Below are 15,000 nucleotides of genomic sequence, written 5' to 3'. Positions count from 1 at the left end.
ACGCATGTCACGAATGCCATGTATGTATGTAGGGGGCCGTACTAGGTATGCACTTCAAGCATGCGCTTTATGTATCTCTATGGTGGCACTGTAGTATGTCTATATGTTTTTTTGGCGTCCTGTGATGTGTATTATGTGGCACCTATGTGACTGTCCAAGACAAATTTCCCTCGGGACGAATGAAAAGAATCTTGACTCTTGAATGAAGTGGGGTCAAGTACAGTCTTCTTTTAAAAAATATTTTTGGGGGGTTTTTCAGCTTTACTTAGACAGGACAGTGAAGAGTGGTACAGGAAATGAGTGGGACAGAGAGACGAGGGAGGATTGTGAAATGACCCGGGTTGGGAATCGAATCCCGGGTCGCCCGCATAGCAGTCCAGTGCCAAGTCCACTCTTCTTAATGGGTGTGAATTTCCCATTGAATTGCATTCATTCTCCTACTCTCCTGAAGAGGCATGGCTACCATAGGATGGCAACTTAGAACCTTATGTTGAGTTTAGTTTTATTTGGTAGGGACAGATACTGTACAGCATGTAGGTTGTATAACAGCCAAACAGCAAGGATGACATTATTTAAAGCCAAAAGCTAATTTCCAATGCCCATCCCACATTTCCAATGCCCATCCCTCATTTCCAATGCCCTTCCCTAATTTCCAATGCCCTTCCCTAATTTCCAATGCCTGTCCCTTATCTCATATCGATTTCGAAGTCCTCTCCTCCTTATCTATCGTCTTTGGTGCTACTATTTGTTCCTGACTGGTTCCAAAAAAAGTAATAATAATAAAAAAAAAAACAAGTAAAAAGTTGCAATTATGCAACTATGCTTTTCGAGGTGTATGAGTCATCTTTGAAAGATAGTACACAGTTAAACGACTAATTACAGGGCAAATGACTGCCCCTGTGGTCTGTAGGGAGAAAAGCAATTTGACTGGTGCCAGCGCGGATGGACACAACTACAGTATACAGCAAGTGGACCATTGGACAATGAACACCATGCTGGATTGTAGAGAGAAGCCTCTTTGGAAAACCAACATTGAGTCTCTATAACACCTTACATTAAATTACAGTGGAGGGAATTATCAATTAGAGCCTATGTCATAACCCTACTGTCACCAAAATTGTAATGGCTATGTCTTAATATGTTACTTAAGGCTCTCTGAAATGTCATAGCAATGTTGTAATGATGTACTTGAGTATTTTCAACAAAATAGTGAATAGGTCCGCTGCCGGCCCCGTCTGCAGTAAGAGGCTACTTAAAGGGACACTGTGTGAGATTTTTAGTTGTTTATTTCCAGAATTCATGCTGCCCACTCACTAATGTTACCTTTTTCATGAATACTTACCACCACCATCAAATTCTAAGCATTTATTATGACTGGAAAAATTGCACTTTTCATACATGAAAAGGGGGATCTTCTCCATGGTCCGCCATTTTGAATTTTAGCTGCAAAAATGACTGCAATTGGACCATACTAGAAAATATTTGTTTATTACTTAGTAAACTTTCATGTAAAGATCAAATTTGGCAATAGGGAGCCTAGTTTCAATTAGCAGCATAGTTGCAGTACCTTTTTTGACCATTTCCTGCACAGTGTCCCTTTAAGTACAAGAGCACTGTGCCTGCAGCAATGTGTGGTCAAATCAAAGATTTCAATATGGTGACCAAAATAAATTGTAGTAGCATGTGATGTCACCGATGCAATTAAGTGGTTTCAAATCCAGTCTCCTAAAAGGGCTTTCCCACTGAATTCCATTCTCCTAGCCTGCGTTCCAGTATGCGACCTTGCGTCCTCCACTTCTTCTTGTGGCCTCATACCAGGAAGTAATACGTCATGATGACATCACTGACAACAGCATTATAGTTGCAATTGGGATGGTGAATGAACAACAGTGCCCCAAAAGTTGTTGTGGCTATAGGCTGACAGCTGGGAAACTTTATTGTTTTCTCCACGGAGAAGGGGCCAGGAGGCGGGGCGAGGCCACAAGCCCAAGTGGAGGACGCAAGGTCGCATATTGGAATGCACCCCTAGTCTCCTGAAGGGGCATGGCTGCCATAAGATTGCTATTTAGAACCTTATGTCATATGTAAACTCCTTATGAATTGTCTCTACCGTATCAATTGTCCCTGGTCAAATGCCTTGCTCAATGGCATTTTAGCCATGCTCATGAGCAAGAGTGCAGACGCATATGAGTTAATTGCTCCCCCACGATCATTTCCCTCACCTGTTGCCGCATGAATCGACCCTGCAACCCTCTGATCTCAACTCTCTACCCTGTTTGTTTCCAAAGTTTTTTTCTGCTAGGAGGACCTCCTTTGGGCCTAAGAATAGGCCAGCTGTATTTTCGTGACGCCCTCCCCACCCCCACATCCCATTTTCCAAACACCAATATTTTTTTGTCCCCTATTATTGCTAAAAGTAAATTTAAAATTCATAGTTCAAAGTCGATTCATTTATTAACCATTCATATGAATATGGATTTAATTTTCACCAATTGATGGATCAGTTGTATGTTGCGAAACCATATTCAAAGTTACATGCAATCTATTCCTTCTCTCCACAACCCGCCTGCAGAACGTCTGAGTTTGTACCCCACCCAGGGGTCCCGCCTCCAGTTTGGGAGCTACTGCCCTAACCAACATCTACAGCAGTGGTTCTCAACCTTTTTTGGATAAAGGCCCCCTTGTCCTCATCATAAGCCTCCCAACGCCCGCTCGACCTCATCATATCAGCCTACCAACGCCCCACTTAGTACTAAAAAATAAAATAGACTAATGCCCCCAATAGCAATTATGTCCTCTTTTGAAAGTCGCTTTGGTTATAAAGCGTCTGCCAAATGCAATGTAATGTAATTGAGCACCCCCAAGCTCTCTCCTTCCCAATGCCCACCTAGGGCTCCCTACCGCCCCCTGGAGGGCTGTAGCGCCCCCGTTGAGAAACACTAATCTACAGTAAACTGTCAACATCTGCTGCAGCCTGTGCTTCCTCCTCCACTCTGTGTGTGTGTGTGTGTGTGTGTGTGTGTGTGTGTGTGTGTGTGTGTGTGTGTGTGTGTGTGTGTGTGTGTGTGTGTGTGTGTGTGTGTGTGTGTGTGTCCACTCCCTATGACCCAACAGCTCCTTGCGTTTCACGAGCCCCGTTTAACACTTGGTGTGACCTCATGCTTGTTTCAGACTGCTAACGACAAGCGTCCTCCCCGCTCTGCGCTTCATATTCAGATGTGGCCTCTGACCCCCTGAATTCCAGTAGGGGAAAATCCAAGTACCGAAGACTTCAGCCCCGTTTCACAGCTGCTGAGCCGTCAGAGAGAGAGAGAGAGAGAGAGAGAGAGAGAGAGAGAGAGAGAGAGAGAGAGAGAGAGAGAGAGAGAGAGCACTGCTTTGTTTAAAGTAGGCCTTTTTACACATGCACATACGCTTAGCTAGGAATGAAGTTTTGTTTTCAGTGGAGACGTGCACCCATAACACACATTAAGTGTAAAAAATGACCTCTGATCTAATAACAGGAGGTGACCCAAACAACACGTTCAATGGTAGCTACGGCAACAGCGCTGTTATGTGTGTGTGTGTGGTGTAGAACGGGAGGCTAATGGTTCTTGCAGTGTAGTGATGTAGCCTTAACATCACTTCCTGGATTACAAGTGTTCTCCATAGCCAAAGTGTGAAAGGACTCTAATTAATGGACTTAAATGATGGAAGGTAGGGCTGTAACGATACACTCAACTCATGATTCGGTTCGTATCACAATTTATGACTTCGATACACCCCACGATTTCACATTTGCCAACATTACAAAATAAAATTATTAATAAAAACTGATAATTAATTGGTAGAATAGGTTACAAGAGTGCACTAATAATTTTAAAAATGTGAAATATAATAGTGCTTGCAAGCTTCAAATCATCATCATTATCACTTCATATCATGTGGTTGTTTTCTGGGCTAATGGGTAACACTTTAAAACTTTTTTCAGTTCGATACAATATCGTTACAGCCCTAGTGGAAGGTATAGAGGAGTAGTGTCCTGAAATTGTCTATTTTTTTAACAACCATATACACAGTTTACCCTGCACCTGAACTTCCCTCACCAATATTTTTAAATGGGCAGTAACTGGAGTCGAGAAGTTTATAAAGTCACATCATGGAACCTAGCTTGTTACAGCTTGAGGTAAAATGACTGCTTAACTCCACAAGAAGCAGAAAACCTTAAATAATGTTCATATAAAATACACACATTGGCCTATTACAAACTGTAATGGAATAAACAGTATAAAAAATGAAGACTATTTTAATTGTCCGGAATTCAAGACGACTGTTGGAGGTGTCGCTTTAAGAAGACAGCTGCTTTACTGAACATTTACTGTTTTCAAAGTGGTTTATATTATACAATATGTTCCAATGTGTTTCTACACAGCAAAACACAAAAAACTAACTTATGCCTGACTGGCACTCCTCCAAGGTTGTACATTCAGGTAGAAAAAAGCTGGGCCCATGAAACTCAAAAACGTTGTCACTATCACTGTACCCCAAGACAAGAGACAGGTACAAGCATGTTGGTACTGCAATCGGAATGCACTTTTAAAGTTAATTACCCTGATGTCATCGATCTCTGGAAGTGTTGTTGTTGGATCTGGTCCCATGCATCGTTGTGAGTGTGTGTGTGTGTGTGTGTGTGTGTGTGTGTGTGTGTGTGTGTGTGTGTGTGTGTGTGTGTGTGTGTGTGTGTGTGTGTGTGTGTGTGTGTGTGTGTGTGTGTGTGTGTGTATGTGTGTGTGTGTGTGCGCACTCTTGTGCGTGTGTGTGCGCGCGTCAGTCCAGGCAGGCATGTTCCAAAAATCTCATTTGTATATTGATTAAACAAAAAACCCTCGAGCAGGAAGAAGATGTCATGTGTGTGTGGTTGGGTGGGTGTGATATGGGGAAAAATGACCCCTTGTTCATGCCCATGCATAAATCAAGCATACACACAAAAGCATGAGGGGGAAAAAATCCCCTTCAAGTTTGACAAGGAACTGCGGCCAGACAATATTTTCCCCCTTCTAACGTTTTTTAAACAGAGACCGTCATTGGTCCCTTGCCATGCATGCAGGGCCGAATTAAGGTGGCCTGGGGCCCCTAGGCTACAGGTTGCTGTGGGCCCCTCCAGAAGGCAAATTTCAGGACAAATTTACATAGACAATGTCATAATTACGAGCTAGGAATTAAAAATAACCTGCCTACCAACTGTAGTTAACACAATAGATGAGCTTTTCAAAATTGAACCTTGTCATAATTCTGCAATTTTTCACTTTTGGCCAACCAGGGGGCCCCTGGCAGTTGGGGGCCCCTTGGCTGCAGCCATATCTATCCTGTGCGTTAATCCGGCCCTGCATGCGTGCGGGCAGCCAAAAGAGCGGGCCCGAGTCGCGAGAAGCAGTCGAGCGTGACAGAAAACAGTTCTCGCTTTCATGGCTGATTTGGATAATGGCTAACGATGACGAATTGCTTTTGAGAGGTTAATATGAATGCCATGCTAATGCCATTACATACAGTGTGTGTGTGTCTGTATGTGTGTGTGTGTGTGTGTGTGTGTGTGTGTGTGTGTGTGTGTGTGTGTGTGTGTGTGTGTGTGTGTGTGTGTGTGTGTGTGTGTGTGTGTGTGTGTGTGTGTGTGTGTGTGTGTGTGTGTGTGTGTGTGTGTGTAGGCCGTGACATGAGTCACATGACCCAAAACAACCATCACTATTCATTTTGAAAAATGATACAGTTAATAAGCAATACATTTCTAATTAATTTAATAACCGATTTGGCATAGATTTTGTGTAAATGTACAAGTGTGCTGCTTTTACTTGTTGGCTAGAGACTGCACTCACGGTTTCAAAACCTTTATCAGATGACTAAGTCTAAAACAATATACACAATGAATACAAACACATTGAGTCTCAAGTCAGTATTATTAATCTGAATATGACATGAAAGCGCAAAAATAAACATTCTTATAGGGTCCCTTGTCAATTACACCCAAATTTCCACTGAGGTGCCATGTTGATGTGTTGAAACATGCAAGCAGGGCCTCTGACAGCTTTAGTTGGGCCCCCCACCCAATAATGTAATGAGGACCCAATTCTGGTACTTCTCTCTCTATGTGCCTGGGACAGCTGACCCGTTTGTCCCCCCACCTGCCGCCGTCGCTGCATACAATGCATGTTCATGTAATCAGCCCCCCCACTCCAGGTGCACAGACTCTACTCCAAAGAGAGGTGTTTGTTCAGGTGCAAAACAATAAAGACCATGAAAAATCAATGAAAACCATACATTTTCCAATATGGGGGCCCTACCCCCATCTCTTTCTCCCAATCATTTCCTGTCACACTCTCAACTCAAACTCATCATCACATGTCATGTCTGAATAAAGGTTTAAAACAAAAACAAACCAAAAAATAGACTGCCTGTGCAGTCGCCTTCGACTGCTTAAGGTATATCCCCGAAACGCGACACTTCCAGTCCCCCATCATTCCTACCACTCCCGTCCACCATTTCGTAAACGTATATGATACATACAGACGTGACATGACGTGCATAGGCTTAAAACCAAACGACTATTGTGAAAATGAAGCAAAAAATGGGGCAAATGGTAATACTGTTTTAATGGTTCAGTGGATATACCATATTAGGTACAGTGTAATAACCAGTGTAACAATATTTAACTTAATACAATGTAATTTTTTTACTTACATCATGTGTTTGTGCGTAAGTGGTATTACATGGTATTGCATATTGTTACACTGGTATTACACTATATTACATGGTATTGCATACTGTTACACTCGTTATTACACTGTACCTGATATTGCATATTGTTACACTGGTATTACACTAGTATTACATGGTATTAAATATTGTTACATTGGTTATTACACTGTACCTAATATGGTAGATTCACTGAAATGGTGAACCATTAAAATAAGGTGTTAACATGCAAATCAATCCACCCAGTCAGAAGTTATGGGCCAAATGAAAATTCCGCCATTTTGAAAGTGCTGTCTTCCAAACTCGAATCAGTTCATGAACCTACCCTAGAGCATTCACACACAAAATCTGGGACAAATCCATCCACCCGGTCAGTAGTTATGGGCCAAACAATAATTCGGCCATCTTGAATTCAGCCATCTTGAAAGTGTTGACCTCCAAACTCGAATCAGTTCATGAACCTACCCTAGAGCATTCACACACCAAATCTGGGACAAATCCATCCACCCGGTCAGAAGTTATGGGCCAAACAAAAATTCGGCCATCTTGAATTCAGCCATCTTGAAAGTGTTGACCTCCCAACTCGAAGCAGTTCATGAACCTACCCTAGAGCATTCACACACCAAATCTGGGACAAATCCATCCACCCGGTCAGTAGTTATGGGCCAAACAATAATTCGGCCATCTTGAATTCAGCCATCTTGAAAGTGTTGACCTCCAAACTCGAATCAGTTCATGAACCTGCCCTAGAGCATTCACCCAAAAAATCTGGGACAAATCCAAACATCCGTTCAAAAGTTATCGCGTTAACACGAAAGACCTTACGCGGCGGCGGCGGCGGACGCGGACGCGGCGGCGGACGCGGACGCGGCGGCGGCGCACGCAAAACCATTACATCCCCGACGCTCCGCGTTTCGGGGATATAAATAGCTTAAAAATCCAGCGAAGTGCCATGTTGATGTGTTGAAGCATATAAGCCATTGGCATGTCATAAACCAACTCCACTTCAGGTCTCCAGGTGCTCTGACTCTACTCCAGTGTTTCTCAACCGGGGTGACGCATGCCCCCCTCAGGGGTGCCGCGGAAACGTGGCTGACGGAATGTGAAATTGAATTAAATAAATGAATAAATGATGTAATATAATATGTATTTGTCTAAATGAATGCTTAATCAGTGGAATCTTTCATCTACCATTTACCTGCAATAAAGTAAATTTAGGTTGCCCCAGTATGGCCTACACATAGCCTGGCTGAGATGGTTGTGTGAGGTTGTGTGATGTCTCCAAATGTGTTAACTCTCTAAGCTTGTGTGGTATCGGATGCGATGCCATGTTACGGCTTGTTAGTTTGGGGTGCCTTGAGATTTTTCATGAATTGAAAGGATGCCTCGCCTAAAAAAAGGTTGAGACACACTGCTCTACTCCACAGATAGAGATGTTTGTTCAGGTGCAACAGTCAGAAGAACTAAATCACGTTGTGACGTGTGTGACACAGATGAGAGCTCAGTGCCAACATGTGTGCGGTTCTGGACATGGTGCAATAGATCATCATTATTTACTGATAGACACCTTTTTAGTTTAACAACAAGTTCAGAACATGTTTGCTGCTACTGTTTTTACACAATCAGTCTCTAACTGTTAAATTGGCTCTGACTATATCGGCTGTTGCACAGCCTGTAAGAATGGCATTGTTTCTAAACAAACTGTGCGCTACCAAAGTTCTCTACGCCCCGTTTTACATGTCAACAACCCCGCGACTCTGCGGAATGAAGTAATGAGCAACTTTGAGCCTCGTAAATGGGTGGAAAGTAGAGATTTATTACGATGGCTAATTCAGTGGCGGACCATCACAGCAGAAGCCAAATTTCATCTAGCTCTTGGAATTCTGACTAGCGCTTGGAATTCGCAGTGCAGCGCATGAATGGAGGAAAGGTATGTGACCAGAGTTAGCCCTCAGCATCACGTTTTAACTGTATTTAAGCTCATTTTACACCCGATTTCTCCTTTAACTACCATAATACTACAATACTATAACACAGGGCCTTTTGTAATGCACTAGAACTTGGTCATTGCCATTCTGGTTACAGCAATATCATTTATAATTTATAACGCTGTGTCTTTATGGGGTAAGTCAGATGTCTTTGAAGTCCAGTTTACCTGTACGATGGCCGTGAAGCCGTCTGAGAAGGTTCCTCTGAGGATGGCGTTCCGGGTGGTTCCCACCAGCAGCTCCTCCCCGTCCACATCTGCAATGGTACGCACGGCTCCATACTGCTCTGGGATCTACAGCCAGAGAGATAGCACACATGAGCAAACACAGACACCCAGGACACATGCAGACACATGTAGACAGACAGACAGACAGACACACACACACACACACACACACACACACACACACACACACACACACACACACACACACACACACACACACACACACACACACACACACACACACACACACACACACACACATACACACAAATACGCACACACATGCACCAAAACATCATATCCAAACATCATAATGGCACATACCATTGTATGTGGGATGACATACAGTCACACGCAGCATAAGCCTACACGCACAAGCGCACGCACGCACGCGTATGCACGCACACACACACACACACACACACACACACACACACACACACACACACACACACACACACACACACACACACACACACACACACACACACACACACACACACACACACACACACACACACACACACACACACACACACACACAGACGCACACACATAGCTTTGTACAGTATGTGAGGAGACAAATGAAAATGAAAATACACCTCTAACCACAAGCTCTATCAAGAAAATAAATTGTATCTATGAAAGCACAACGCAAAAACAGAAAAGGACACTACATTTCAGGGTACCCATTTATATGTGAACATAAATGCACACACTGCACAATGGAAAGAGCATGTACATGCACTGAACTTGGATGCTGCATTCCTTTGAAGAGAAGAGCCCCCTTACAGGTCTGATAAGACGTGAGACATACAAGATAGATGCACAGATATATTACCTCATAAATCGAATCAGATACACACATGGAGAAAAACACAAACATTCTATCACAGACACAGACATACATACACAGACACAGAATCACACACGCACGCACGCACGCGCACCCACACATATGCATGTTCAAATACAGAGTTAAAGACACACACAGACATGCACAGATTCACAGGCTACACAGAAACATTGATACACACACAGACACACAGACACACAGACACACAGACACACAGACACACAGACACACACACACACACACACCTAACCCACACACACATACACACACGAACACACACACACATACCTCGCACTCCCTCTCGGGGGCCAGGTCGGCACTCCAGCGGATGATCTTGCGGTCTTTGCCTCCGCCGCTCAGGAGGGCGCCGCCCTGCAGGACGTAGAGGGTAAACACACTCCCCTCGTGGGCCCTCGTCTGACGCATGATCTGGAACGTCTCTAAAAAAGACACAAGTTAGACAAGGGAGAGATTAGAGAGGGGGGTAAAAATGTGAAATTAGAATAGAGAAAAAACAGAAAGGGAGGCAAGGTGGTCTGGATTTTTCCTGTGGACAATATAAAGTGAGGGGGTAAGTAAAAGAGAAGGCGAGAGAAAGAAGGGTAACACTTTATAATAATGGACACATGAAAAACATTTATATTATATTTAATGTTATATTATTAATATAATGAACATATTTATTATTATATATTAATATTATACTATATTTATCCAACATTTACAATTTGTATGCGTCTGACGCATGATCTGTAACATCTATGAGGAACAAAAAGAGAGGGGTAAAAAAAACAGACGAGGAGAGGAAGGAAAATGGAGGAGAAGAGGCATCCACACACACATACACACACAGGCTTGATTTTGGAACCCAGGGTCCAGGGCGCACACACACACATGGTCACAAGCACCTGCGCACACACACACACACACACACACACACACACACACACACACACACACACACACACACACACACACACACACACACACACACACACACACACACACACACACACACACACACACACACACACACACACACACACACACACACACACACACACACACAAACACACACACACTTGCCTTTGGCTCCCTTGCCCAGGGTTTTGGTGTCTGCTCGGGACTTGCCCCAGGTGAGGATGTTGCCCTCTGAGTCCCCCGTCAGCACGTCTCCCGTCAGGCTGAACACGAAGCACAGGATGAACTTGGGCTTCTTATATTTCTAGAAGGAGAGAGAAATATAGAAATGCACACATGTAAATATACATCATACACACACACACACACACACACACACACACACACACACACACACACACACACACACACGCGCACACGCACACACACACACACACACACACACACACACACGCACGCACACTGAAGTTCAATATGAACGTTTCAGCCTATACAGCCTGTACAGACTGAACACAAAGCACAGGATGAACTTGGGCTTCTAATATTTCTATAAGGGGACACAAGTACAGACACTGTATAGAAATGCACAGACAAGTACAGAAATGCACACATGTAAATACACATCCACACACACACGCACGCACACACGCACACACACACACACACACACACACACACACACGCACGCACACACACGCACGCACGCACGCACGCACGAACACACACACGCACACACACACACACACACACACACACACACACACACACACACACACACACACACACACACACACACACACACACACACACACACACACACACACACACACACACACACGTACATGCAAATGCAAAAATACACATACACCTACAGTTAATGCACACACACACACAAATAGATGCACGCACACAAACGCACACGTGTGCACACACACACACACACACAGCAAGTTGGAGATGCATGCAGTCATTTGGCAAAAGAGAGAGGTGGACACACACACACACACCCACACACAGTGAGCGAGAGAGCAACAGCCCAAAAAAATTGTAACGATTGCACTGATCGCATTACAACCAGATCCAGCAAGCCAAGGCGATTGTTGTGTAATAATGTGGCGCCTTGGCTATGCCTGATATAATTTCACACAGCGCTGCTTCAGATGATATGCCAGTGAGTACTTGTCCCCACAGTATGCAAACAGACTAGTAGTATTACGTAAGGCCAAACGGCCTCGTGTCAAGTGCGCGCTTCGCAGCAGGTCTGAACCTGATTGAACCTGACTGCCAGTGCCAGCTCTACCGTTGCCAGGGTTGCCAGATGAGGCTGATGATTTCAAGCCCAAAAAATTCACAAAACCCACCTGGAAGCACTAAACCCCGCCCAATTCTATTGATTTCTATGGGCAAAAAGTGGGCGTTTTTTCTCCAAAATCCATTTTTTTTCCTGCCATCCTAAGCCATCCTAAATTGGGCAATCTGGCAACACTGACCGTTGCTGCATTTGATGATACTTGATACAGTGGGGGAAAAGTGTGCTGTGACGATACACTGGGAAAGTGTGACCAGCAGCCGTCTTTACTGTAAAACCCGAGTTCCAAGAATCCGGGGTCTGTAGATGCGAGTTGGCAGCAGAAAGTTGACACACTAGCATGTGTGTGACATGGAGAGGAGAACACAAGAGAGAGAATAGGAATGAGGGAAACAGATGGGAGAGAGAGAGAGAGAGAGAGAGAGAGAGAGAGAGAGAGAGAGAGAGAGAGAGAGAGAGAGAGAGAGAGAGAGAGAGAGAGAGAGAGACATAGAGAGAGACAGACAGACAGACGGACAGACGGACAGACGGACAGACGGACAGACAGACAGAGAGAGAGACATAGACATATGCATAGACATAGAGACAGACAGTGAGACAGCCAAACAAGTAGGCAGAGAGAATGACAGATAGGCATACAGACAACTAGGCAGGCAGACAGACAGGCAGGCAGACAGACAGACAGACAGACAGACAGACAGACACAGACAGACAGACAGACAAAAGGAAGCACGCTATGAAATGAGTGAATTGTACAGTGAAGGAGTGAATATTTCCAACCCAGTGAGAAGATCCTTAGGTCATGAATGCCAGGTCAGGGCAGAGGCTGTAACTCACCCCAAAACACGTAGGGGACCGACAAGACAATATACAGTAACCAGGCGAACACACCAGCGGCGACAAGAGAAAGCGACAGAGAATTGCTGGACTGTGCAGCAAGAGCGTTGCGAGAAATAGAAGCGACAGAGTATGTCCGTTAAAAGCAGAAAGCAAGCGTTCCAAACCGTCGCCGTCGCCGAAACACATCATAGTTACTTTGCATAATATTTGCTTATGTCCAACTACAAACTGTCGCTCAAGTTGTTCGAATCACCTCTTGTCTCAAAGTCAATTACTTCTGTCGCTGGAATCGCTCATGTCGCGCTTGGTCTATTCGTGCCTTAACATAGACCTAACAAAGTCAACAAGTTAACATTTTGAACACAGCCAGCGTCATAAATTAGTGAATATTTTGGACACAAAAGGTCAGGTCACAAAAGGACCAAGTCATTAGCTATGACGAGCATGACTAACCCAGAGTCAAGTCAGGCTAGGCCAAGCCATTGGATGTACAGTACCACAGGCCAAAAGATGTACTGTGAGGGACAAAAAAAACTGCAACACAGTCTACATTACATTGTCTACACACAGTCAACAAGTGAACATTTGGCCAGTGAAAAGGTCAGGCCATGGAGGTCAAGTTACTGTGACTAACCCCCAAAGACGTCCCTATTGTATGTTTACAACATGTAGCAACATAAAATGTGCCTTTTATCCTAGAAACTTTTAGTAGAGAAAGTGCGCTCAACTCCGCAAAGTTTCTTACAAGGTCTTTGGGTGCGAGCAAACAGCAGAGTTCATGTATAGTAAAAAAGCTGCACTCCCGGATCCGGGAGTGTCTCTTATCCTAGACACTTCTACATCCTAGGGGTGCAAATCAGAGCCTTCATGGCGATTCGATTCAATATCAATTACTTTGGACAAATATTTGATTATTTTCGGCATATGTGTGGAATGTTAAATACGTAAATTAACAAAAGCTGAAATATATGCATGTATTTCATTTGAGGGACATCGTTATTAAGAAATAAAATACCTCAAGAAACGAGAATAATAATAACAAAAATCGATTAATCCTTATTAATCGATTAATCGATTTTTGTTATTATTGTTCTCGTTTCTTGAGGTATTTTATTTCTTAATAACAATGTCACTCTTGTGGATGAATCGATTAATTGCGGGCTGTAGGATCGATGCCTCAATACAACTACATTATTATTTACACCCCTACTACCTCATACACTAGTACACTACATAGTGAATGGGTGCTCATTTTGTTTGTAGAGAGTTACTTGTGCACAATCCCTGGTGCTGAACCAAAAGATTACGGATTTTTTTTTAAAAAAGGTTCGCACACTTCTTTGGATTTTTTCTTGAAGACCGAGAGGTCGAAACGTCATTGCCAATGAATGAATGAATAAAAAAGAAGAAAAAATAACTTAAAGAAGAAAAAATCCAAAGAAGTGTGCGAACCTTTGTTCAAAAAAATGGGTGCTCATTTTGGACATCCCCTACTACTAAATAAACTAGTACACTACATAGTGAATGGGTGCTCATTTTGGACATGAGCAGCAGTGAGAAGGCCAGGGTCACTGAGGTCACTCTGGACATTGGCTGCAACTCAACCCCCAAAAATGCCTTGCTTCATGGACACAATCACAGATATGCTTCTCTCTCTCTCTCTCTCGTTCTCTCTCTCTCGCTCTCTCTCTCTCTCTCTCACACACACAAACACACACACACACGCGCAGAGACACACACACATGCACAAAAACATACTCACACTCCAATACCCCAAAGATGCCTTGTTTCTTGGTGAGTGCTCCGCTGCTCAGCATCCATAAATACATGTGTTACACAGACAGACAGACAGACAGACAGACAGACAGACAGACAGACAGACAGACAGACAGACAGACAGACAGACACACACACACACACACAAACACACACACAAACACACACAGACAGACACAGACACAGACATAGACTCCCGTACCCCAAAGATGCCTTGTTTCTTGGTGAATGCTCCGCTGCTCAGCATCCAAAAATACATGTGTTACACAGACAGACAGACAGACAGACAGACAGACAGAAACACACAGACACACACACATACGCACACACACACACAGACACAGACTCCCGTACCCC

The 15,000-nt window shown here is 43.8% G+C and overlaps 1 protein-coding gene across 2 annotated transcripts in view; it reads right to left on the bottom strand.

Moving 5' to 3' along the window:
• The window catches only part of eml3 (EMAP like 3), a 125,482-nt gene that overhangs the window by 19,922 nt on the left and 90,560 nt on the right, over positions 1-15,000 (bottom strand). For both annotated transcript variants that reach the window (XM_063186355.1, XM_063186353.1), the window contains 4 exons: positions 14,998-15,000; positions 10,884-11,022; positions 10,086-10,237; positions 8,882-9,007 (listed from right to left, as the gene is read on the bottom strand). The exon at positions 14,998-15,000 is cut by the window's right edge and continues 132 nt beyond it. In XM_063186355.1, the coding sequence (XP_063042425.1) occupies positions 8,882-9,007; positions 10,086-10,237; positions 10,884-11,022; positions 14,998-15,000 (420 nt within the window). The remainder of the gene's footprint in view (positions 1-8,881; positions 9,008-10,085; positions 10,238-10,883; positions 11,023-14,997) is intronic.

This window comes from Engraulis encrasicolus, chromosome 21, assembly GCF_034702125.1.
Source record: "Engraulis encrasicolus isolate BLACKSEA-1 chromosome 21, IST_EnEncr_1.0, whole genome shotgun sequence".
Taxonomy (NCBI): Eukaryota; Metazoa; Chordata; class Actinopteri; order Clupeiformes; family Engraulidae; genus Engraulis; species Engraulis encrasicolus.
Note: the sequence above shows the minus strand (reverse complement) of the source record. Positions and strands in the feature narration are given on the sequence as shown.